The sequence below is a fragment of the Ursus arctos genome, unplaced genomic scaffold, assembly GCF_023065955.2.
Source record: "Ursus arctos isolate Adak ecotype North America unplaced genomic scaffold, UrsArc2.0 scaffold_14, whole genome shotgun sequence".
In the NCBI taxonomy this organism is placed as follows: Eukaryota; Metazoa; Chordata; class Mammalia; order Carnivora; family Ursidae; genus Ursus; species Ursus arctos.
The window spans coordinates 40,238,829-40,264,738 of NW_026622808.1; the positions used below are offsets into that span (position 1 = coordinate 40,238,829).

At 43.2% G+C, this 25,910-nt stretch overlaps 1 protein-coding gene across 5 annotated transcripts in view; it reads left to right on the forward strand.

Moving 5' to 3' along the window:
• The window catches only part of PXK (PX domain containing serine/threonine kinase like), a 75,433-nt gene that overhangs the window by 29,081 nt on the left and 20,442 nt on the right, over positions 1–25,910 (forward strand). For all 5 annotated transcript variants that reach the window (XM_044384979.3, XM_026501115.4, XM_026501116.4 and 2 more), the window contains exons 4-12: positions 8,464–8,650; positions 14,970–15,047; positions 15,595–15,668; positions 16,407–16,481; positions 19,325–19,429; positions 19,993–20,094; positions 21,448–21,609; positions 22,046–22,163; positions 23,419–23,497. In XM_044384979.3, the coding sequence (XP_044240914.1) occupies positions 8,464–8,650; positions 14,970–15,047; positions 15,595–15,668; positions 16,407–16,481; positions 19,325–19,429; positions 19,993–20,094; positions 21,448–21,609; positions 22,046–22,163; positions 23,419–23,497 (980 nt within the window). The remainder of the gene's footprint in view (positions 1–8,463; positions 8,651–14,969; positions 15,048–15,594; positions 15,669–16,406; positions 16,482–19,324; positions 19,430–19,992; positions 20,095–21,447; positions 21,610–22,045; positions 22,164–23,418; positions 23,498–25,910) is intronic.

The window sequence follows — 25,910 nt, forward strand, 5'->3', positions numbered from 1 at the left end:
CGAGACTGCCTCCTTCGCACAGTCATGGGGTGCTGTGTATCATCTCCTTTGCACAGATGACGAATGACTAGCTGGGTTGCTGGAGCCGTTCACTTAGAGCTCAGACTCTCACCACTGAGCTAGGCTGCAGATCAATACTCAGAAGTAACTAGAGACATCATTTTTCAGTGTAACTTTTTTCTCTTAAATACCTATTTCTAAATCCCTTTGATTTAAATGTTCCTAACTTGGTGGCCATAACGGAAAGAGGGGTGAGCTGCAGCGTCTTTTTCTGGAAATAGTTGTGCTGGTCACAATGGAAGCGTCCTAGAGGGGCTTTAGCACCATGGGAAGTACTGGCAATAGCTCCCACGTCTCCATTCAGCAGATTGGTCTTCAAGTGCCATGGGTACTGCAGACCGCTGGGCTTGGGTCACATCTCAGGTTTGATTGGTAACGTAAAACCTGAGCCAGAGCGCTTGGCTTGTGACCAGTTCAGCCAGGAGGTGAAGCACTGCTCCCTTTTCATTGGTGAGCTGGCCATCACTTATTACCTATTCCGAGTGACCTCTGGTCCTGTCCACAAAGGTCAGGAGGACTGCTGGCTGAGAGCGAGCAACATGCTTCCTTTCTTTTAGAAGGCCATGGTTATTGATCAGGCTTTGGAAAACAGCATATGTAGAGTCCAAACTATAACATTATGTACAACCCTGCTGAAAACATGAATGCCTAACTTGCCCTCTGATAGAATTGGCTTGAGTGTCTGCAGACCTTTATGTAATTGACAGATGGTCGTGCATTTGACAAATGTTGGCTTTTTAAATTTTAATTGTAGTATGACCAATTTAAATCTCCAGATAAAATATTGGCAGAGATCAAATTCTTCTCATTGATGGGTTTAATTGGTTTCATTTATGGATTTTTATGGCATATTCTTTCCACTTAGACAAAAGCTTTGTCTGTGATGACATTGTGGATAAGGCACCAATGTGTAGTTCATTCCAGCAGTGGATTTTCTCCACAAGTCTCTCCAGACGTTTCCAGGCAGCATTTCCACAATGGCGTGAGCATTTGGGAGTTAACATTGAGCCTACTGTGTGTTTTCACGTTGATGCACAAGTGAATCTTTGCCCAGCTATCTCTGTACAGTGTCTTTCAGCCAGGACTGAGTAAGACTCATGGGAGGAAGGTTTCTGAAATTGAAATTGTCTAGGCCCAGCCCTCAAGAATGGGTGGGGGGGGAGGAGCTGAGGGTTTTAGCTCCTATTTGTTCTTGGTTAGGGGATGTAAGGTTGAATCTCTATTCAATTATGGCCTTTTTAATATAATAGAATTTTATTTTTGCTTCAGTGTAATTTTCCCTTTTAAAACAGGCACTTTCAGTGTGCATTTTATTTCAAATGCAAATATCCACGTGTATTGATGTTGGCTTATGCTAGGCAGGATATGGCCAGACATCATTTCAGTGGGAGGTTTTTCTAGATCCAAGTAAACAAACAGAAGAAAGTACATACAGCTTTTTGGCAAGAAAATAATTTCAAAACAACCTCCGTAAAACAGACCAAAAAGACTCTAAAAACCACAGAATAAAACTGTGACCATGCTTTTCAGTGTCTGATTACCCTTTCTGATGGGTAAATGAATTCCCACTGAAGAAAGAGAAATATAATACACATATGCAGAGTTGTCTGACTCCAATAGGAAAGATGCCAAAGTGAAAAAAAAAAAGCAGGATGTAAAATTATACATGCAATGTAATATAATTACATGAACTGTTTAGAAAAAAGGATTGGAGGGAAATATGCCAAACTTTTAACAATGGTGATCCCCAGGTGGCAGGATTATGGGTTTTATGTGTTTTTTTTTCTGGCTCTTTATACTGTTTTGTACTTTCCAAGTTCTCTATAAACAAACAGATAAAAGCTATGTAAGCAAAGAAATAGAAAAAGAAAGGTACATTTTCATAACTTTCTATAATGAGCATATTTTGTGGTAAAGAAGAATCACTACCTTATTTTAAAGATTTTTATTTATTTATTTTTTGGGGGGTGCATGTGAGGAGGATGATGTGCAGAGAGAGGGGGATAAGCAGACTCCCTGCTGAGTGGGGAGCCCGCCAGGCAGGGCTTGATCCCATGACCCTGAGATCATGACCTGAGCCGAAACCAAGAGTCAGTGCCCAACCGACTGAGCCACCCAGGCGAGCCACCCAGGCATCCCGAATCACTACCTTGTTTTAAAGGCAACATCAAATCAGTAACCATCTAGGGAGATCACATACAACAAAACAAAAGAAAGGAGCAGGAGCTGAAATGATAGGGACTGAGCTGGGAATGCTCAGGTTGGGAAGGAGCCCAGACTCTGCCCCTTACACCAGAGAGACCTTGGGCCATTTATTTTCCCTCCCCATCCTCACTTTCCTTCTGAAACAAGGGGTTGAACCAGATGACTTCTCAGGTCTCTTGTAGCACAGATGCTTTGTGATTTGAGTTTTATTGCCCTCCATTGACACAGGAGAGACTCTGCTGTACACTGGGGGGATATTGGGACAAATTAAGGGTCTGTTGAGAGCTCAGAACTCCCTAGAATACTCACTGGAATAAGGTTGAAGGCAATTGGTAGACCACTGAGATCTGATCATGAAAATGAAAGATTAACGGATTCAGAGTTTGAAGGTTCCTCCTCCAGACAGAGCTAGTTTTCTTGAAACTGCAATATAGTTTGTCATGTCATTTAGAGGCCTCTACTAGCGGGTCAGATTATGGGCTCTAGACCTCACTTTGGTGATTATTCCCCTTCGCCTTATCACTCTACAGGTGTTATGGATGGGTGTTTGGGGACTTCTCCACTGGCTTTCTTGTTCTCTTTCCTGTATATAAGGAACTCAGGAAGGGAATTCATAGGGCATATTAAAGGGGAAAGCTCTCGAAAATGGGATGGTGAGGTGTCATGGCTTGAAGCATCAATGTAGAGGTGTCTAGGGAGTTATTGCATAGAGACTTGATGGCTCTCTGTGCTAATATTCTCTTTCCCTCCCTCCTAATGAGTCATTGGACTTCTAAATTTTATATTCTATAATTGGCAAACATTTTAGAAATTCTGGGAGAAAGCTAAAAGAGGAAGTAAGTGTCGCTCGAATGCTAATCTTTTTTGAAAGGCAAGATTTTAAAATAACACACATATTACATACTAGTAATACTTGTAGAAGTATTTATTGTGAGATCTTAAGGCAGAGCAGGAAACAACCTCCCGTCTGTCTAGCTGACTGGCATAGCAGAGATGCTATAATTGCAGCTGTTGGCAAAGAACACTTTGTTTCACCTGATGATTTGGAAGAGCTGATGGGATGTCTGGGCAGATCAATACATTTTCCTAAAGTGAAATGAAGCTTGAACAAATAGGTTGGTGGAAGCTTGGAGGCCACAAAGTTCAAAACAAATACCTTATCAATCTCATTTTCATATCCTCACCATGAATGAAAAATAGCCCTTTTGGGGTTTTGGGGGTTTGAATCCGATGATGTAGATGTGACTTTACATTCTGAGTCATGTGGGATTCATCTGGGTCTGCTGTCAGACAGGTAGTGCAGGCAAATGTGCTGACGTTGGTACATGGTAATTCTATATATATGTGTATATATATACACACATATACATATATATATACACACACATATACATATATACACACGCACACACACATATATATGTATTTTTTATTATGATATGTTAGTCACTATACAGTACACGTTTAGTTTTTGATGTAGTGTTCCATGATTCATTGTTTGCGTATGACACCCAATGCTCCATGCAATACGTGCCCTCCTTCATGTGTATTTTTTTTTAAGATTTATTTATTTTAGAGCATAGGGGGAGGGACAGAGGGACAGGGAAAGAAAATCTCAAGCAGACTCTGCACTGAGCACAGTCTGATGTGGAGCTCAGTCACAGGACTGAGAGCACGACCTGAGCCAATACAAAGAATTGGACACTTTTTTAAAGATTTTATTCATTTATTTGAGAGAGAGAGAGCACAAGGGGAGGGGAAGAGACAGAGTCAGAGGAAGAGGACAAGCAGACTGTCTGCTGAGGAAGGAGCCCAATTCAGAGCTTGATCCCAGGACCCTGAGATCATGACCTGAGCCAAAGTCAGACACTTAACTGACTGAGCCACCCAGGCGCCCCCCAAGAGTTGGACACTTAACCGACTGTGTTGATTCATGGTAATTTTTAAGGATCCTTGCTGTGTACATGATCAGTTTGATAAGCATGAATTGTTCTTTTCTTTAATTGAAAAAATTAGTAAATGAGAAATGTAAACATTTCATAGTATAGAAAATTTATTTATTTATTTATTTATTAAAGATTTTATTCATCTATTTGTGAGAGAGAGAGAGAGCACAAGCAGAGGGAGAGGCAGGCAGAGGGAGAAGCAGGTTCTCTGCTGAACAGGGAGCCCCATGCAGGACTTGATCCTGCTCCCAGAGTTAGCTGTTCTCAAGGAGGTAGTATGAGTCCTTTTAGACATTTTTTGTTGCATATATAACCACAGCCATGGGCTTAAACACACACACACACACACACACACACACACACACAAATGAGATTATATTCTGCAACTTAGTAAAATAATTTTTATCTTTTAGGGTTTTTTTTTTTTTTTAAAGATTTTATTTAGTGGCACGGGGTGGCTCAGTTGGTTAAACATCTGCCTCAGGCTCAGGTCATGATCCCAGGGTCCTGGGATGGAGCCCTTTGTCAGGCTCCCTGCTCAGCAGGGGTCTGCTTCTCCCTCTCCCTCCCTCTGTGCTCTCTCTCTTTCTCAAATAAATAAATAAATCTTAAAAAAATAAAATTATTTGAGAGAGCGAGCATGCGCATGGCGGGCAGGGGGGTGGGGATGGGGAGAGGGAGCCTGATGTGGGGATCGATCCCAGGACTCTGGGATCATGACCCGAGCCCAAGGCAGACACTTAATGGATTAAGCCACCCAGATGCCCCAATAAAAGGATTTTTAAAAGAAATATCAGTTGTGTTTTTAGTAGTACCTTTGATTACTCTAATACTCAGTGCTCTGGAATAATAATAATAATAATAGTAATAAAGTGATTCCACTGGATGTGTACTAGCTGAGTGATGTGCTTTCTTCTGAAGTATGCTTTTTGTTTAATTAATAAGGAAACTGCTATTAGGTAAGGCCTAATTGTATGAATGAGGAAAATGACCTGAAATTTATGTGTCTTACCTGGCAGTGTATTATGCCATGATAGAAAATTCATTCTAAGTATGCTCGGACACATTTTAAAAATTATGCTGGAGAAATAGGCAATTTAGGATTGTCAGCCAGCCTTTCATCATGTCCAATGTTGAGTTCAAGGTCTTCACTGTTGTTTGAAAAATACAGAGTGGAACAGGCTAAGTTCGGTTTGCCCACATGGGTGGTTTAGATTACATCCTTTCCTGAATTAAAGATGCCCTTCTCTTAAGATGATCCCTTCAATCAGTATGCATGTCACTTGCCTGTTCTAATCTAAGCATTTTAAGTGTAGAGTACAACTGCTCTTTGAAAGTGATTTTGCTCATTAAATTAAGATGCCATTCTGATGCTTTTTTTAAAAAAATATTTATTTGAGAGAGAGAGCGTGCGCAAGCATGCACAAGCAAGGGGAGTAGAAGGCAGAGGCAGAAGCAGGTTCCCCAATGAGCAAGGAGCCCAATGTGGGACTTGACCCCAGGACCCTGGGATCCTGACCTGAACTGAAGGCAGCTTAACCCACTGAGGCCACCCAGGCATCCCTGATGCTTTTGTTTTTCAAGTTTAAAAAATAGACTCACAAAGTTTTAAGTGATCTGGAAAATGACAAGCTGAGCCACCTGCATTTACTTTTCCTTCCTCCTGAAGCCACTCTACAACAGCAGTAAGTTGATCTTTACACACACACACACACACACACACACACCCTGAAGGACAAGTAGAATAGGAAAAGATAAAAATCACAACAAAACATTTGAAGCTGCAAATCCAGTGGATGAGAGCTAACCAATTAAGGAGATATAGGAGGGCAGAATTCTGAGCTGGGCGGGGAGGGGGGATGGATAACCCCATTGGGTCCTGTTTTACAGTACAGAACCTCCAAAAGGTTTAGCGCAAAGTGCTGCTTCCAGTGTGGGGCAAGGTCAAGCTGAAATCAGGAGTTGAGAGTACGTTTAAGAAGCAGTCAGATCCCCAGATCTTCCCCCATCTAGCAACTTATGCCTGCCCTTCTGGAAGTTTATTCTCTGGAGAGGGGAGACCAGTCTTTGGACTGGGGAATGCAGGAATTACATAATACGTGTGAGCACTGGCTCTCACCCCCACCTTTGCCCCCTTCTGCAAACCTTCTTCCTTTTAGCTCCCGGAATATTGGTAGTCAGACCTATACCCTTCAGGCAGGGGATTGGAAGATTGGGGGGGAGGGGGATCTGCCCAGTTTAAGAGGAAAGAGCTAAAGATGCTGAGATTACAGGTTTTCCCAATGAAATAGCTGAGTCAAGTCCTGTGCTAAAATAAAACCCACAGCAGATAGGCCCCGGCCACTCACCGAGCACTTCTAAGTTGGCTTTTGTTGTCCCAGCATCGCCAGATTTCTAAGGAACACTTTTTTTTTAAAAAAAGATTTATTTATTTATTTGAGAGAGAGACAAGGGGACAGAGGGAAAGGGAGAGGGACAGGTAGACTCCCTGCTGAGCAGGGAGTCTGACCCAGGGCTCCATCCCAGGACCCTGAGATCATGACCTGAACCGAAAGCAGACACTTAACTGACTGAGCCACTGAGGCACCGCCCCCTAAGGAATACTTCTAACATAAAAGATAACAATGAAAACAAATAGGAAAAAAAAAAAAAACCCTCCAGGAAGCAGAATATATGCAGTAAGAGGAACATTTCAGGCTCTTCAGAAAGATTATCTTTTATGGTCTCAGAGAGATAAGAAATTGCATTACATTCAAGATGCTACTAAAGAAAAGAAAGTACTCAGAAATTAAAAAAAGATAATAGTAGAAATGAAAACTCTTTAGAAGAGCTGAATGATAAAGGAATTATCCCAGAAAAATTTTTCAGTAGGGAAAAATATTGTTTAACAAAGGTGGAAAATAAGAGAGAAAAGGTGAGAATAGAAGACCACCAGTCTAGAAGGCCCAGCACTGGAATAAGTCCCAGGAAAAGCAAGCAAAGGGCACAGAGGGGAAGAAATAATGACCTAATACCAGAAAATACCAAAGAACGCAAGGATGTTCATTTCCAGATAGAAAGGGCTGGATACTAAGCACAGAGGGTGAAAATAGACCTGCAGAGAGGCACATGAAATTCACAAACGGGGGTCAAGGAGAAGACCCTAGAAGCTTCCAGGGAGGAAAACACACACACACACACACACACACCCCAAAAACAGAAGCAAGAATCTACTGCTTACAGCAGCACCGGAAGCTAGAAGACAATAAAGTAGTTCTTAAAAATTCTGAAAGAACAAATATTTCGAACTTAGAATTCCACATCAAGATTCCCTATCACTGTAGTGTGCGGGTAGCATAAAGACATTTACACATGCAACTTTTCACAAAATTGACCTCCCTGGCTCCCTTTTTAGGAAGCTGACGGAGGGTATGCCCACCAAAAATCAGGGATTCTTCTACAAAAAAGGAAGGTATGGATAGAGAAATGGGGTTCGTCAGAAGAAGGGCAAAAGCATCCCTAGTGTGATGTCCCAGGATGCCAGCCCAGCAGGAGTGGGGACCACCAGTCCTGCTTGGAGCAGGCACTCCTCAAGAAGACAAAACTGATGCATCTTTGTATCTGAATGTGTTGAGAATATGCTTAGATGGGGAGTTTGGAGTTGAATAGAAACCTAAAACAAACAAAAAAGACCAGCTGATAAAAAGGAATTGTAAGCATGGCTTTCTGGCTCAGTGGTGCATATCACCTAACGTAAATAGGAATTTTGCACTAAAAAAAATTATAACTATATTGGAGGGATTAGGAATAAGTTGCGTGTGGGGTGAGATCAGGATTGTGAAAGAGAATTTAATCCATAATGGGAAATTAATAGATTAATACCTAACAATGAAAATCAATTCATAATGAACCCTGTGCCAAAAAGATCAGCTAAGAGAATTGGATGTGGCTGTCTCTGGGGAGTGGATAATGGCTAGGTCACCTGTTGGCAGAGGTGGTTGGGGAGGGGCGTGTCACGGGGCTGCTTAGAGTAAAAAGACTGTCTCGAAATGATGTTCATGTAAGTTTGATAGAAAAAGTTTTTTAAAAAAAATTAAGTTTTAAAGTTGCTGTACTTAATACAGTATTTTATCAATTCTGAGTTGCAGTTTTTCACATTTCTATCATAGCACTGAAATTAGGCCACATCTGAATGAAATGTGGTGCCTCAGGATTCTGATACTGCTTCTTATGTGGGGATGACAGGAGTATAACACTTCTCTTTTCATTAAAGATTGCAGGCCTCAGTCTACCTCTTCCTCCCAAAAAATTGATTGGTAACATGGATCGTGAATTCATAGCTGAGAGGCAGAAAGGTCTTCAGAACTATCTCAACGTTATCACCACAAATCATATCTTGTCTAATTGTGAGCTGGTTAAGAAGTTTTTAGACCCAAACAACTACTCTGCAAACTACACTGGTAAGCAAAGGGATCTCTGAGCGACGGTCGCGTGACTCCAGAGGCACTGTTCTTTGCTGGAGATAACACATGGGAGGAATTATTTCCAAACGGGGTCATGTGTACATTTGTTATAGGCCATTATTTGCTTATTAATGCTTTACCCGGTTGTAATTTACTGTAAGAGTACAAGAAGAAAATAATTACTTCTAAAATGTTTGTGGTGTTTGCACAGAAGAATATGAAAGAGAAGTTACGGGGTCTTAGAGTCTTGTCTTTATTGTCTCCCCTGACAGAACAGAAAGTAAATAATCCACAATAATCTGTACCATAATCTCAATCTGATGTTTATCTGGATCTGTTTTTGTATTTACAACACAGAGTATGTCTGGTTTTTCTGGGAATTACTTTATACCGCATGGTTCAGAAGGGTCCTTTCTGTGTCTTCCCAGTTGCTCCCAGAGACGCACTCAAGGCAAAGCCTGAGGACGAGCTAGTTGTCTTCCAGACCTTCCCTGGATCAGTCAGGGGACTGAGGTGGAAAGGGTGCCAGTTATACACAAAGCTGGCGTTGATAACCTGAGCCTGTTGTCAGCAGAATGAGTGATTAAATATTCAGTATTCCCTGGTGTGGCCTTGAAGAGACCACTGGAAACCGTCATAGAACTGAGCCAGTGACGAGAGTCCGACTGATTTGTTGAAGCTGAGCCAGGCTTAGAGTCCTAGTGGAACTCCGGGTATTTTTCATAAGCTGATTTCCTTGCTAAGAGAATAGATTGTGTACACGTTCTATTTCAGGTCCTCACAATACCGCTTTTGAAGTAATTAAAGGGAGGCGCTTTTATTCCTGTTTCGGAGAGAGGGAAATAGGGGACTGCTTGTCAGGTACCAAATTTTTCTGCATAATAGACTCACCCAGGGAGCTTAAAAAAATCTTGGTGCCCAGGTACTCATGCCAATTAAATGAAAATATCTATGGCTTGGGGGAGCTCCTCCTTTGTAAAGCTCCGCAAGAGGTTCCAGTATGCAGCTGGAGTTTGAAAACCATAGCCCTTGGACCTTGCTCCTCACGTCACAGTGTGGTCGTCTGACCCACAGCATTGGCATCGCTGGGAGCTTATCACAAATGCTGAATTCAGGCCCCGTCCCAAACCTACAGATCAGGATCTGAGTTTAACAAAGTCCCCAGGGGAATTGCATATGCGTTCAAGTCTGAGAAGCCTTGCTATAGAGTGTACCTCCTATCTTCTAATGGAAGTACCTGCAAAGGTGAGAAAAATGCCTTTCTAGAATGCAACCAGGTGAAGGAAAGTTTAGTTCAAACTCACATTGACTCTAAGCGACGAAATCAAGCATTGAGTTATTACAAGGCTTTCATTCTTCCCGCAGTTGTTTTTTGATTCATCTGGGAGAAAAGACATCACAGGCCTGGGACTTCCAGGACAGTTTAACTTCCTCCAGAGTAGCATCTCTCAGGGCTTTCAGTTACCATGCCTCACCTCGATTGTTCTCACATTGTCAGATGGTGAGCCATCTGGATTGACTGTTGTCAAATCAGCCCTAACATAGCTGTGCTCATTGGTTTGTCTACTTACTTCCCGACAGTGTCTGCAGATGTATTCCCGAGGGCAAGGCTCAAGGTGCAGTGCTCGCAGGATGATGCCGTCCGTTCTGTTCCATAGACCTTCAGTGTCTGCTATGCCTATGCTGTGTGCTGGGTGCAGGCCTTGGGGGGGGGGGTTGCTGGTGCAAGGGGAGCTTGTACCGGGAGTACAATGAGTTACGTGGGGTCAGAGCTAGAAGAGATTTCGGAGCAGGCATGTCATAACTAACTCATTTACAGGTAAGAGATAGCCTGAGAGGAAAGGCCCTACCTAGGGTTGCACATTCATCAGCTTGTACAAGGGTACGATGTCTGAGTGTTTTCCAGTTAAAATGCTGCTTTGCCCCTGGAAGATTACCTGATCCCTATATTTCCTTCTGTACCCCTCCATGCTGCTATTGTACTTGACCTTTCCTCCTCCACCTCCTCCACCTCTCCCCCCACCCCCACTCCCCCGCTTGGCAGACAGGAGTCCAAAGCAAATGTGGGCAGAGATCTAAGAAGGCTGCCAGAGACTCCCACCGGAACCCGAATGTTCAAGAAGCTGTGCTGTTTAGAGGACACAGTCCTGTAACGAAACAATAAGGGATGGATGCTGATTTATTGCCCCCTTTGAATGAAACGTCAGAACTTGTCTTGCTTCTAGGGTGACTCACTAGCCGCCTCAGGGAAGGGAAGCCCAGGCATCCTCCTCTGCACCAGCTTGACCGAGCCAATCCCCGGAAAACCAGGCAGACTTGTCTGGCTTCCCGAAACTCAAACCATGGCCTCTGGTTCCCGAGGGCACGGCACTCTGCCTACCGCCAACGTGTGGCTCTTCTCTAAGCAGGGTCACTCCCCCCTTTCATATGGATAAGGTCTCTACCTCTTACCTGTTTCCAGATGGTCTGCGATCACCACCCCGCTCTGCTTCAGCAGGATTTGAGTTCAGCTGCTCCCGTGGCCCAAGTCTCCGAGGCCGCTTTTCCTGCCTCTTGCTCTGAGGTTGAAGATGCCAGGTTGGAGGGGGACTGTGATGCCAGCCTAGTCCGCAGGGGTGGGGAACTAGGAACTTCAGGGTATCAGCAGCTGCCTCCTCCCCAGCTCTCCAGCCTGGGATTTCTGATCTTCCCTTCCCTTCCCTTCCCTTCCCTTCCCTTCCCTTCCCTGTTCTCCAGATAACCAAAGAAACAGAGGTCCTTGGTGCTCTGTGGGGGAGTTGTGAGGTGTCCATTTGTATTACCAAGTCTAATTGAGGGCCACCTTTTGTTACAGGGAGAACAGGTATCTTCCAGTCATGATGGGCTTATATTGGAAAACACACGCACACATCCCCCACCCCACGCACACTTCACCTTATTCGTCTTATTAACAAGGTGCTCTGTCATTTAAAAGCCTCGGTGCACTGTAGCTGTCTTCCCACTTCAAACCTCACACCCCGTCAGAATAAGGGGATTTTTAATGTCCATTGCAGAAGTCACTTGGACCAGAAGTATGGAGGCTTGGATCCTGGTCCCCAGCTTTGTCGTCAGCAGCGTTTCCCCTCTGTGAGCCTCAGGTCCTGACCTATGGACCAAGAGGAGAGGGAGGGAGGTAGGCAGGCATTGTACAGGCCCTCTTGTAGTCCTGAAACCCCGGAACCCTATGAGTAGGTCAGGTAGTAGTGGGCTAAAGGATAGAAGGACGGAGGGAGGGTTGCGGGTGGGGGTTTATATTTGGAACCAGCTGGGTGCGTTGGAGCCATTTTTTAGGCCCAAGTCCATGGTGCAGGCCTCTGTGGCGCCACCTGCTGTAGTGGATCGGGGATCTGGAGCCCGCTTGCAGGGCTGGAGTCTGTTCTCTGCAATGATCGTGGGCCTGGAGGCTGCACACAGTGGGGGCAGCTGGTACATTCTGAGCTGAGAAGTCAGAGCTCTGCGGGAAGCACAGGGTGGGCCTAAAGGCCTTGCTCTGCATTTCCTGTCTGGGGCTTGTTTCTCAGCATTTCCTGAACATGCAGTTTTTCCCCATGTGTCCGTCAGTGTTAAAGAAATGGAAGGGCAGATGCCTTTCTTCGCATGGATTTCATGTTCTAATGGGAGCGAGTGTCCACATGCATCGAACATGTATTGAACCCCTAGTTCTTGCTTCATCAAGTATTTATTGAGCGCATACTCTGTCAGGTGCTACAAATACAGCATTAAGGAAAGCATAGTCCCCTACCCCCACCCCAGGGCACTTCTGCAGGGGGATTGACAGGTGAAGGCTCTGGCAGAGTAGACATGGCCCAGCACCTTGAGGGTGGGAGTAGGGGTGCAGATGATCCAGTTTTGAAGGTGGAGGAAGGCTTCCAGAAGAATTGATGCCTACATGGAGATTTAAGGATAAGTAGAAGTTAGCCAGGCCAAAAGGCAAGGGCCAGTGCTGCAGGAGAGAAAAAAATATTTCCATGTGGCAGTGGGCTTTTACTCAGATTAAGACGTAGCCTTCACAGCCAGAGTTCACAGTCTAGTGGAAGAGAGTAGCCCTAACACAGGACCAACCTTGGGTGAATCCCGTAGGAGAAGGACACACGTAGCTCTGGGAATGTACAGAGGATGGAGGCTGGGGGAGACCTGGCTCAGGAGTGGCCGGCTTTGGGCTGAGCCTTGAGGGATAGGTGGACAGGAATGGAAAATGCGGAGGGGTGGGGTTGGTCCTGTCTTCAGGGGTCAAGGCAGGTAAATCTAGGCACCACACTACCTGTGTGGAGGCGTAAAGACAGAAAGTCAAGTTAAAGCCAGAGCTGAGTTAACACTTAGGTTTAGAAGCTTGGCCTTGATTTTGTAAGGAGATGGGTTGCTGGTAAATGCTTCTAAGCAGAGGAGCAGATGCTTAGGATTGAAGTGTGTTTCCTGAACCTGGGGGTGGGGGGGCGGATTCGTATTGGAAGTTTGGTAGTCATGTGATTTACTGGACAATAAATCATAGTTCAGGGGAAAGAAAATGTCCTTTCTACAATTTCCTGATTCCCTAAGGTTTAAAAAAAAAAAAAAAAGCTATTTCCCAGTCCTCAATTTATCAGCAACAAATCCCGCATGTTCCAGTTGTTGACAGCTATTTCCCCCATTCCTAGAACAATGTATGGTACGTAGTAGCATACGATAAATGTTGACTAATGATTTTGTGGGGAATTATGAGTCACTGTTAGTTACAAACCGACTGTCCTTTACACTCTCTTAGAATGACATTGTACTGTATTTAGAAAATTATTTTTCATGCTCCTTCCCAAAGTTGATATGATCTTCACTGAAAATAATGCCTTTTTAGTTTGTTTATGTTCGTTTTTACGATTGTTTCTGTTCAAGTTGTTTTGGAAATGCTTAAAAACATTTTATATCAACGTTGTATCAACATTAACTCAACAGAGTTCCCAGCATTAATTATGAAAATTTTATATGCTTCTGCCACACTGATCCCTCCAAATGATTTGTCACTTTGGGGTAGTTAGAACAAATGTAAATGAAGTCAGTTTTGTATCTGGTCATCTCATGTTTTCTTCTGTGTGGATAGCATCAACAATTTACATTTCGAGTCAGTAAACCAATAGTTAGTAGATTGTTTTCTTCCCTGAATGTCTTAACTCATGATGTACTGTAAAATATATCAGAATCACATTGTTTGCCAAGCACCAGGCATGGTAATTCCAGACAAGGTCATTCTGACATATGGAGAGCATTTCTGCCGAATCTCATTCCTCACCAGTTGGCCTGGAATGCCACTGATGCTGGGCGGAGGTGAAATTCCACAGTGAATCTGCAGTATTGCTGTTTGCTCTCAGGGATCTGAGAGCTTCCCTTTCTCATTGTGTTGAAGGAAAAGAGCAAATTACGGATGTTTCTTTTTGCAGGAAATGTAAAAGCACAGTTATTCTGATAATTTCTTAATACAGTGAACTTTAAAGAACTTCCTCTTCTCATTGTCTTCTTAAAAAGGGGAAACGTTCTTATGATAAACGAACACAAAAAGGGGGATGGATTTTTTTCAGTAAACAGGGGTATGGTAACATCCCACAATAGAACTGTATTGTTGCTGTACGTAGATGTTTTTCTAAAACACTGGCTTTTATTTCCAATATGTATTTAAGGCTAATCGCTTCTTTGTTGGTGAAAGCTATAATTCCATGAGGAATGAAGACAGGATAAATATCACTTAGAGCAACATAAATACTGTTCTGAGCTGACCTCAGAACACATTTTGAGTTTTGTGCTTGGGTTGTGGCCTGGTGCATATATCTGGCTTATGCCTCCTAGTTTACATATTTTAAATCTTTCAGTTTAAAAAATATGTATTTGTATATTTTTCACATCATTAGTAATTACTCTTCTTAATAAACTTTTTACTTCAGAATAATTTTAGACTTACAGAAAAACAGCAATGCTAGTACAGAGAGTTTCCATATACCACCCCTCAACGAGTTCCCCTCCTATTAACATCTTACATAACCATGGCACATTTATCAAAACTAAGAAATCAACACTGGTGCATTACTGTTAACTACAGATGTTCATCAGATTTCACTTGTTTTTCCACTACTGTCCTTTTTCTGTTCTAGGATCCGATCTAGAATACTACATTGCACACTTACTCTCTGGCTTTTTTTTTATTTTTTATTTTTTGTAATTAAGCTTTTTGAGAAGGTCATAGACTTATAAAGATTTCATTTGCAAGAATAACATCTTAACCATGTGGTACTTTCCTGATCGGTTGGACTGATGAGTTTCTAAAATGTCGTTGCAGAGATCGCCTTACAGCAAGTCTCCATGTTCTTCCGATCAGAACCAAAGTGGGAGGTGGTAGAACCATTGAAAGACATAGGTGAGAAACTGACGCATGCCTGGTCTGTCCAAACAGACCACAGAACTGGACTCTCTGTCACGCTTTCCTATCTGTAGCCCAAGAAAGCTCTTCAGTGCAGGTGATTTCTTCTTCTTTTTGCCTTCCTACTGCTTGAAGACGCAGTCCGTAACTTGTATACTTAATGAATCTCGGGTAAAGTGCCCCCTGGAGAGTCAGGGGGTAGTAATGTGTACTTTCGGAACCATCCATCATTATTCTTCGTCTCTCTTTCTCACTACACCTCAACTGAAGTGCCCGTTTTCCTGTTCCCGTGAATAGTTTCTTTGTTTGCAGTTGTTGTGTTTTTTATGGGTTTTTTTCGTTTTGGGGTTTTGTTTTGTTTTGTTTTGTTTTTCTTAAGTGCAGTCTTTCCCATGTCAATATTATCAGGTTCTGTTTTTACTGATGCCTGTATTGCTATGGATAAGATTGCCAATCTTAATTTTTTTAATCACTTAGTTGATGAAACTTCTATCTATTGGTGTAAAAATGATTTGCTGTGACTACATCTCTGCTTTTATGGCAGGTTGGAGGATAAGGAAGAAATATTTTTTGATGAAGATTAAAAATCAGCCAAAGGAACGGCTAGTGTTAAGCTGGGTAAGCTGGTTTTTTGCTTCAGTCTCCTTTCATGGACTTGAGATGGGTTTATGAAAGCAGATATTGAAAAAAGATAATTAAGAAATTGTATGTGCTTCTGAGTGATGTTGTAAAGGCCTCTTCAGCCCCACATCAAAGGAGAGTCATTTTGAGTCACTTCGCTTATTCATTTGGTTATATCCATATGATTGTATTTGATCAACTAGTAAACATCTGGAAAGAAACAGGAACAGTTTAACATAGTTCTGGAACCTCTTTAGGATTGGCAGTTTTGCAGTTTGTTTTAAAGAAGAAATACTTGGGCATTACTTTATGTTACCTCTCATTTCAGGCCTTCTAGTGGTTTGGCTAATGGAATTTGATAAAAGCATAGTTTTTGGCTTTTTTAAAATCTTTTTTTTTGTTTTTGTTTTTTTAATTCTAGGTAGTTAACATACAGTGCAATAATGGTTTCTGGAGTAGCATTCACTGATTCATCACTTACACACAACACCCGGTGCTCATGATAACAAGTGTCCTCCTTAATACCCATGACCCAAGAGTGTCGTTAAGTCCTGGTATTTATACGTTTGCATTCTGCCTCTCCAGAAAAGCCTTGAGGCAGCAAGACTTTGTGTGGCTCTCATCTTTGGTTTACAGTCATATATTTGGACAAATGATAAAAAAGGAAAGGTTTACAAGGAATTTTGATTTTGATAATTTAAAGCAACACCCTGATATTTTCCCCCATGTTTTCAGGCTGACCTTGGTCCCGACAAGTATCTGTCAGATAAAGATTTTCAGTGTCTAATCAAACTTCTGCCTTCCTGTTTGGTAAGTACAAGCCCATCTATTCTTTTTCTTTTTTTTCCTATTTTAGTTTTAAGTAATCTCTACACCCAACGTGAGGCTCAAATGCACAACTCCAACATCAGGAGTCATATGCTCTACTGACTGAGCCAGCCAGGCGCCCCAAGCCCTTCTATCATTCTAGGTCCTGATGAGAGGTTAAGAGTGTTTCCTTGTAGGTGACCATAGACAGAAGAGCCAGAAATAGTCTGTAGGCTCAAGAGCATGGAGGGGTGCAGTGGATTTCAGTTCACACTGAAATTGCTCAGGGCTGCTCCGTAGTTCAGAGGCCGTGTAAGTGGCGTTCAGGACATCGGCACAGCCCATGAAACTTGATGATTTAAATGCTTACATGTGTTTTCAGCAAATATCCGAGTAGGAAGGCACCCACTTTGTTCTCAGTGAGGATGTTTCTTCTATCCGTGGAGTTGAAAAATCGGTTTCTCACCCGAGAAGACAGAACTAATATGGATTTAGACAAGCTAGGTGAGGGAAGGCACAAAGAGCCCTTTTGCTGTCCGAGTCACTCTTCTCACAGGCCAACTAGTTGGCCTTTAGGAGTGCCTGGCATTATTTATGCTAATGTACAGTTCTGATCCAAGGCCTGTAGTGGAAAGAACCACATCAATATATTTCAGAATATATGCAGAATGTCTTCAGGAAAAGACTAATCTGGCCGGAAAAGGGAGTTAGTATTGATGTTCTTTATCTGTGGTCTGCACGAGGATACAGGACCCTAGAATGAGTCATTCATGAGCACAATTATGCTGACCTGTCCAGCTGGGTTGGCAGATTCATTTTTGAAGATAGAGTGTCTTGTCAAGCTAGCAAAACCAAGCTTTTAATGAGGTGTGCAGTGTAGCCAAGAAGAATGCTGTGGTCTTTGTGTGTGATTAGTTGTGTGACATAGGCTCTCAGCATTCAATTCCAAATTTCCTTTAATGGTTGTGCTTTTTAAAAAAGAAGGTAGTGCAGATCAGTGGTGTGTATTAATTGTAGAAAAGTCAGAAAACATGGACAAGCAAAAATGAGAAAATGAAACTCACCTGTAATCCCAGCCAACCAGGAGTATGAACCAAAATGTTTAGTTGTTGCTTTTCTAGAACTTTATGTGGTTATTTTTGAAAAATTATACACATATTGTTTTAAAACCTGATTTTTTGGTTAATGGTACACCATGCACATCTTTTATGTTGAATAAATATAGTATAATATCATTATTACTGGCTGCATAGAATTATCATTGGCTGTACTTCAGTTTATTCAACTAATCTTCTACAAGACATTTGGACCACTTCCAGTTTTTTGTTCTTTTTTTTTTTTTTTTAAAGATTTTATTTATTTATTCGACAGAGATAGAGACAGCCAGCGAGAGAGGGAACACAGGCAGGGGGAGTGGGAGAGGAAGAAGCAGGCTCATAGCGGAGGAGCCTGATGTGGGGCTCGATCCCATAACTCCAGGATCACGCCCTGAGCCGAAGGCAGACGCTTAACCGCTGTGCCACCCAGGCGCCCCTGTTCTTATTTAAAAAGAAAAAGAGCCACAGGCTAAATATTTGTGCCCATCCTTAATTTATTTTCATCAAATAAGTAACAAGAATTAATAAGGGAGATATTTTGAGACTGTGTAAATGTCCTGTTCTTATCAAAGCTCCACTAGGTTTAGCTTCACTGAGATTTTCCAACAACCCCATCATTCCTCTTATGTTTATCAGTTGGCATTGTACTGTAAGGAAGAGCTTCCTAGTCTCTCTTCTTTGTCTATTTATATCAGTTTGAACTCAAGGATTTTTATTTTATTCATTGGGTTCCTTTTTGGGGTGATGAAAGTGTTCTAAAACTAGATTGTGTGGTAGTTTGTACAGCTCCATATATATGAAAACCATTGAATTGTACACTACAAATAGGTGAATTATGATGGTATATGAATTATATTGTACTAAGCTGTTACAGTATCAACAGCAGTCATTTTGATGTGGTGGTCAGAAGAAGCTTCATGATCAAGGACTATATTTTCCTGGACACACCTTTCCATCCCCCAACCCACTCAACCCCTGCCCTCCCAAACCTTTGCCCAGCTCACGTCCTGTGGGTTTAAATTTTAATGGTACTCGTTTGAGCAAATGGACATTGTAATACCTGCCTGAAGCCAGTTGGTTCATGTAACCAAAATTCCAGGTCATATGAGGACTTTCAGCCATTAAATAATTTGTCTTACTGTCCACCCCCACTTGGTTGACGTCAATGACCCCACCTCAGGAAGACACTGAATCATCATACTGCACCCTGCAAAAGAAGGACGGGAAGATTCATGCTAGCTGCTTTGGATAAGGGCCAAGATGCCAAAAGATGCTGCTTTTTTGCTTTTCTGGCTTTTACGCTCCCTGGCTTGGCACCAAACAGCAGCGTGAAATGTTAGGCAATGCTGTGAATGGAGACGCATTTATCCTGGTCCTCACTTGGCTGTGCTAGGTTTGGCTGTATTCTTTACCAGTGTACAGAGGCAGAATATGAAAACCGTTGTCCCCCAGACTTGTGCCTGAGCTCAGAGCATGTGCATCCCCAGACAGATGCCTTCACGGGGAGAGCTCACCATGCCAGTTGTCTGTGTCCCTTTGTCAGTATAGTGTATGTTCCTTCTGTCTCCTGAAGAACGACATGCTAGTTGATTATCTGATAAGAAAATGCCACATGTTCAGGGAACATCCCCACATTTATGTGCAACTAAACTGCTGAGATGGTGCTTAACTCTGTATAACCAGATTCTTGATCTCAAAGGACCCAGATGCTGATGCGAATAAATGTGAATTTCTTTTTTGTTTTGGCAGCACCCTTATATATTTCGGGTCACCTTTGCCACAGCTAATGAGTCCTCTGCATTGCTTATTAGGATGTTTAATGAAAAAGGAACTTTGAAGGACCTGATCTACAAGGTACTCGTGGTGCAAGTTCATGGTCATAAAGAAGTTCTCAATCCCTTCAGAACCTCTTGCAGATACTTGATCCCTAAGATTCCGGAAGTTAGGCCCTGAGGGTTTTATTTTAAGTTTGATTTGATTTGGAATTTATTTTGATTTTAGCAGTAAAACTACCGAGTCTTGTTAAAGAGCATTCCTTTCCCCAAATGAAAGAAGGTTGAACAGGTAATGATTATGTCCATTACCATTATAGGCTGCTCTCTTAGGTCAGTTTTAAAGTTTGTGTCTTTCACTTAACAAAACAATACTGAACTATCTCAGTAAAGTTGGAAAACAAGACTTTGGGGTCTGCTAAGGCCAAGACCAGGCCCATCTGCACTGGAACAGAGAAAGGATGGAACTCGGGTCAGCCTCTTTCTATTAACTGTACAGAGTCTTGTAATTTAAAAACCCACATCCCACGAGCTGACCTCATCTGCCACCCCCAGCTGCTTAGAGTCCTGCCTGTTCGAGGAGGCTACATGTGGAATTCAGACCCTCTGCTGCTTTCTTAATATCCTCTTTGTGCTTTTCCAAAGGCAAAACCAAAAGACCCATTTCTAAAGAAGTACTGCAACCCTAAGAAGATTCAGGGCCTTGAACTCCAGCAAATAAAAACATACGGGCGGCAAATATTAGAGGTAAGAGATATTTAATATTTACTTAGGTTGCACTGGAATTTCATCCAGATTACAGTATTCTTTTGGGAAAGTTCTTGGGCAATATCCAAAAAAGTTTAAATTGTCTGATTGCTAATAAACTGATGGCATTGTTCTATTTTATCCCAAAAAGCAAATATTTGAGACTAAGGCAGCCGATTCAGATCTACAAAATTCCAAAAGCTTAGCTATTGGAATTTAGTGTCTGATTTTTAAGAACTTCACTGTGCAGTACCAACTTTTGTGTCATGTTTGGTTGATCTTTATCTTTGTGCCAGGATTGTTGATTTTGTAATGTCAGTACATAACCATATGGCTCCCTTGCAGAAGTGTAATTAGCATGAAAAGCCTTTCCCATATCACTTTCTAGAGCCTTGTTCTCCAGGCTTCTTGGATTGAGCAACCCTATCAGTGAAAACAATTTAAGCATAACCCCCCTCAAAGTTGTATATATAACTAGTATATGCATGCACTACTATTAATATATGTTGTGTATTATAAGTTCAGTTAGGAAAAAAGGAGATTTTTTTTTTTAAAGTAGGCTCCACACCCCATGTGGATTCCAACACAGGGCTTGAACTCGTGACACTGAGATCAAGACCTGAGCTGAAATCGAGAGCCGGACACTTAACCGACTGAGCCACCCAGGCATCCCGGAAAGAAGGAGATTAAAAACAAATAGAAAAAGAAGTTGTCATATTTTCTTCCAGCCTGCAGTACGTTGTCCTGGGCACCCCCTTTGGCTAGCACTGCTCTAGTTCATGAGGTCATTATGGGTGTATCTCCAGGCATCTCTCTTGCTGGGTGAGCCACCGTTTATTAAATGGCAGCTGAAAAGTTTGCTGCTTTCTGTGGGAGCCTGTCATGTGTTCCTATTAATAAATAGCCCAATATATTCTGAGAAGAGATTGGCCTAGGGATGTTTTTAGTTAAACCCCTTTTCCTGAACAACGGCTGATGCCTTGACATGATAGCTTTACTCATCTGTGTGGGAGGGTCAAGACTTTGGCCTGAAAAGAGCTGGCCTGTTGAGATCAGAAAGTGCTTGAAGTCGAGCTTTTTGGCATCCGAGCTGTTAACCCCAAGCAGGTGCAGGCTGCTCCTCTGTTCTTTGTAAATGAGGGAGCTTGGCGTTGCATCTCACAGCTGGAAAGCATTCACCATCACCCCCTTTTTCCAAAGAAATGGATGGAGGTGGCATTTTTCTTTAGGAATCGCCTCAGTGACCTGTTTGGTTTTGTTTCAAAATACATTGACTTAAAAAACTAAGTTTAACCTATTTCATAGCTGAATGAGTTGGGGGGGGAAATGTAACCTATACATAATTTTTAATAGGTACTGAAGTTTCTGCATGACAAGGGATTCCCTTATGGGCATCTTCACGCCTCCAATGTGATGCTAGATGGTGACACTTGCCGGCTGCTAGACCTTGAGAATTCCTTATTGGGCCTTCCTTCCTTCTACCGATCCTATTTCTCACAATTCAGGAAAATCAACGTAAGTTGCTAGAAGTAACGAAAACAGCAAGTTCATTTTTAGGTGTAACTAATCCCTGTGGCAGGACCCATGATCTGCCCATGTAAGAAATATGCACTAAGCAGTGAAAGGTACAGGCAGGATAGGCCATGCATATTGGCTCTGTTCTCCCACAGAGCATCACTCTATATTTAAGAGCCTCATTGAAATGGTAGATGGGACAAGGAGGAATGTAGAATCACTGACTAGAAAATAGTGGAGAGTAGGACCAAGACCTTGGGTCAGAGCAGTGCCTTGTGAGCTTTTGCAGAAGGCCCTGGAGTTGTGTTTTCACTGCCAGTTATGGCTGGGGTTGCCCCTGGGCCATGTTTTTCTCTGGAAGCTTAGGGAAGGAGCACTGGGATTCCCAAAGCTAAACTGAAGGATAACCATGCTGCCGCTCTCTTGTCTTCCACAGACATTGGAAAGTGTGGATGTCCACTGCTTTGGCCACTTACTGTATGAAATGACTTACGGACGACCGCCAGATTCAGTGCCTGTAGATTCCTTCCCTCCTGCACCGTCTATGGCTGTGGGTCAGTATGGGGTTTGGAGGAGTCTTCTGGGCCCTGGTAGTCTGCAGAGCTACTCACCCCCTTTCCAGAGTCCAGGAAGGACCCAGAGGACGTTGCCATGCTCCATAGCCAGCCAAATCCAATTTAGAAGTAAATCAGGTCTGAGCAATTTATTTAAATTCACTTCACTAAAAATTCAGACGGCTTGTCCATTTGTCAGGCTATCTGAAACCACAGGAGACGTATTATAACTGCGTTCGAATTTCGGGAGCAGGAGGTTGTAAAGAGAGGTCTGGCCAGACCGAGTCTGATATAGAAGCAGGAGCCAGGAGCAGGCAAATTGAAGCCAGCCTTTTGACTCGGGTAGGTGTCAAAGGCCAGACCAAGGCTGGAGTGGGACCTGCAAGGAACAAGAGCCATGGGCCGGCCATCTGGTAGATAAGAGGCTGGCAGGCCGAGAGCGAGGAAAGGTAGGCTAGAGTACAGACACCTGGCAGATTGGATGCAGGTGTTCTTCCAGCATTACTCAGGGGACTGAGGAGGGCCGGGCGACAGGCGGGAGGCACCTTTGGGAGAGAGACGTAGGGACTGATGCAGACTCATCCAGGAGCCTTTCATCCCCTCCACAGCCAGCTCAGAACTCATCGTTAGAGCACCGAGAGGGGAGGGCAGGGTAGCTCTTGGACCACCGAGCCTCGGAGGTGTGCAAGCTAACCCTCCACCAAGTGCTAGTTTTGTGCCAAATGAGGTGGTTCAAGAGTACAGGCCCTGAGACTACTTTGTGTTGAGTTCGGACAGCTGAAACTGAACAGTGACCTGTGAGTGGAAAAATGTGGCTGCTTTTGTTTATATCATGCAGGGTGTTGGATGATGAGATATCAACAGTTGGCATTTTGTGTGCTGGTTTTGATTAAAAAGCAGGCAAGCAGCAAAATGTCTTTCGAGTTCAGAATTTTCTGTATAGTGTTTACTTCTCTTTTACGAGAGCAAACACTTTTATGAATGATATCTGGAATCCTTCCTCCAATTATCTTAGAAATATATTTAGCTTTCTGTCAGCATGTGGTTTCTGAACCATTTATTTTGAGTCATCGGTAACATGGTGTTGCCAACATTCCCCTTCCCCATGTATGCCATCTGTCTGTGCGTGAAGAGTTTTGACACCGTCCTGATCAGCCTGCAGACAGTTGTTGCAAAGTGGTGTCAAACTTTTCATCACCAAGTGGATTTGCCAGCATGTTCTGTGGAACTAAAATGTGTATCTGTTCATTTCAAGTGGCCGTGTTGGAGTCTACGCTGTCTTGTGAAGCCTGTAAAAATGGCATGCCTACCGTCTCCCGGCTCTTACAGATGCCGTAAGTCAATCACACGCCTTGGTTGTCACCCTCCTAACTGTGTAGAACGCCGGACCACTGAGCCAGGTGCCTGTGCCATGGTAGAGACTCAGGTGTGGTCCTGGCAGAGTTGAAGTGACGTGCTTGCTGTGGGTCACTTACAGCATGATATCGTGACCTCTCCGCTACCGTGGTCTGACTGCTGATGTCCGCATCTTCCTGTGTGTCTCTTGCTGTCCACGTTAGTTAGTGTCATGTGCGTGTACACGTGTCCCCCCCGCCCCCGTCCCCGCTTAGGACATTCTGACGGAGGGCCTGCTCAAGCGCTGTCCTTCATGGCCCTGTTTCCGCGCACCAGCTGGCCCTCAGCCATGGGTGGTTCTGCCCTCTAGGAGGAGGGTAATGTGTTTCTGACCTCCCGTGCACTCGTTTGTTCCTTTGCTCCTTGGGTCACATGGATTACACATCTGACATACCAGGCGTTGTGCTCGAGGCTTGGAGTGCAGAAGACATTCTCCCTTAAACTGGGTGATGACTAGTTCAAGACTGTTGTAATAGTGCTGCAGGGTCTTTCCTCCAGCTGTGTCCTCTGTCTGTTCTTGGAGAGGGCAGCAGGGTGGTTAAGAAGGGTGCATCTGAGGTTAGACAGACCTGGGGGTGGACCCAGCCTCACCACTTCTATCTGGGTGACCTTGGGCAGGTTTCCTGCATCTGGAAGTGGAGGCTCCTTATCTGGGAAATGGGGATGGTAATAGGCCCCACCGGAGAGGGTTGTTGGGAAGATTGAATGAGACGGTTCCTGGTGAAGTGCCAGGTACTTAACAAGTGCTTATCGAATGTTAGTTGTGATGAGTATTGATTAGCTTGTATTTTGTGAGCATCACGTGCCATGTGGCGCACCCCGTGTGTTGTCTGTACCAGCTTGTTGTATAACAGATGTACTCAGGAAACAGTGATGTAGGGAAACAGGGCAGGGCTTAGCTTGAATGCATACAGCCAGAGCTCAGAGGAGGTCCGTGTGTTTAGAGAGGGTCCTAGGCTCTGTAGAAACCCTGCAGAGCCGCCCCAGACCCTGCCCCGTGGATGTGACATTTCAAAGTTTGACTGACACTGGTGTGTCCCTCTCCCAAGTAGCCACCATTAACAACAATGTGAATATGGAAGAATAGACCCAATTAAGGAAATGAAACAATTTTCACAGAAACTTTTAAAAGAAAATGCATTTGTAGTTAGGGAACAGCCTGGATCCCCGTTGATGTAGTTGGGTTTGCATTTGCAGCCCCCACGTTCCAGACCTCTTCCATTCTCCTTCCAGCCTTCCAAGTCAAAGGGAATCCACAGTGTTTTTTCCTCACTGAAGTCTTTATACCCTGCGGCCTTGAGAAGAACTTGAAGAGGCGTGAACTATGTTCAGTTAAAATGCGTTTTGTGGAAGTAAATGGGCCTGTGCCCTTGACGGGGAGAGTTCTGTCTCCACCTCCAGAACCGCCCAGGGAACACTGTGGAGAAAAGTTAACTGTCATTTCTACTTGTGAAGTATTTTCTGTTTTTTAAAAAGGGGGACTCCTCAATGCAAGACTCCCACATAGCCATGTGGGCACTGCCCAAGTAACCATTTAAATTCTCCAAACTGTCTTAGCCAGAGTAGTCCAGAATTCCTCATGCTGTTGTTTTTAGTAACATAATTTTTGAAGAGAAAATTGATATACTCTAAAAGCTGCTTTAAAAAAAAAAAAGAATACAAGAAACACTTCTCAGAGGAAGATTATTTTCTTGTTAGATTCCAATCAGAACAGTTTCTTTCTATTTACACATTTGTATTTTACTGAGCTCTAGAATGAATTTTTTAAAGATTTATTTACTTATTTTAGAGAGAGAGAGAGCGAGAGCAGGGGGAGAGAGAGAATCTTAAGCAGACTCCGCGCTGAGCGAGGAGCCTAATACTTGGCTTAATCTCAGGACCCTGAGATCATGATGTGAGCCGAAACCAAGAGTCGGACACTTAACTGACAGCACCACCCCTAGAATAAATTTTATCCTCTTCTGGGGTTTAATAAAAAAGGGGGAAAATTGGTTATTCTGTTTAGAAATATCGCATAAATTATTTGCAATATGATAAAAATATAGCAATAGAGTAATATAATAATTTGCAAAACTAATTTTTAAAGTGTTTATTATTTTACTCTATAGCATGAGAGGACTGTTGCCCTGCAGTGTGGGGAAATAACCTTCAGTACAGGGCTGACCAGTCTCTCCCTGGTAGCACCTCTGATACTGGGGGGCAGGGGGAGGTTCTGAGCTTTTTCTGTGGTCACATTGGGTGGCCTGTAAACTTTGAGTTTGTCGATAAGCATGAAGTGGTAGACTGGGCCAGGGCTGGGGGATGTGGGAGCCTCATGGGCTAAAGATGTCTCACTCTGTTTTGATCCTGTTC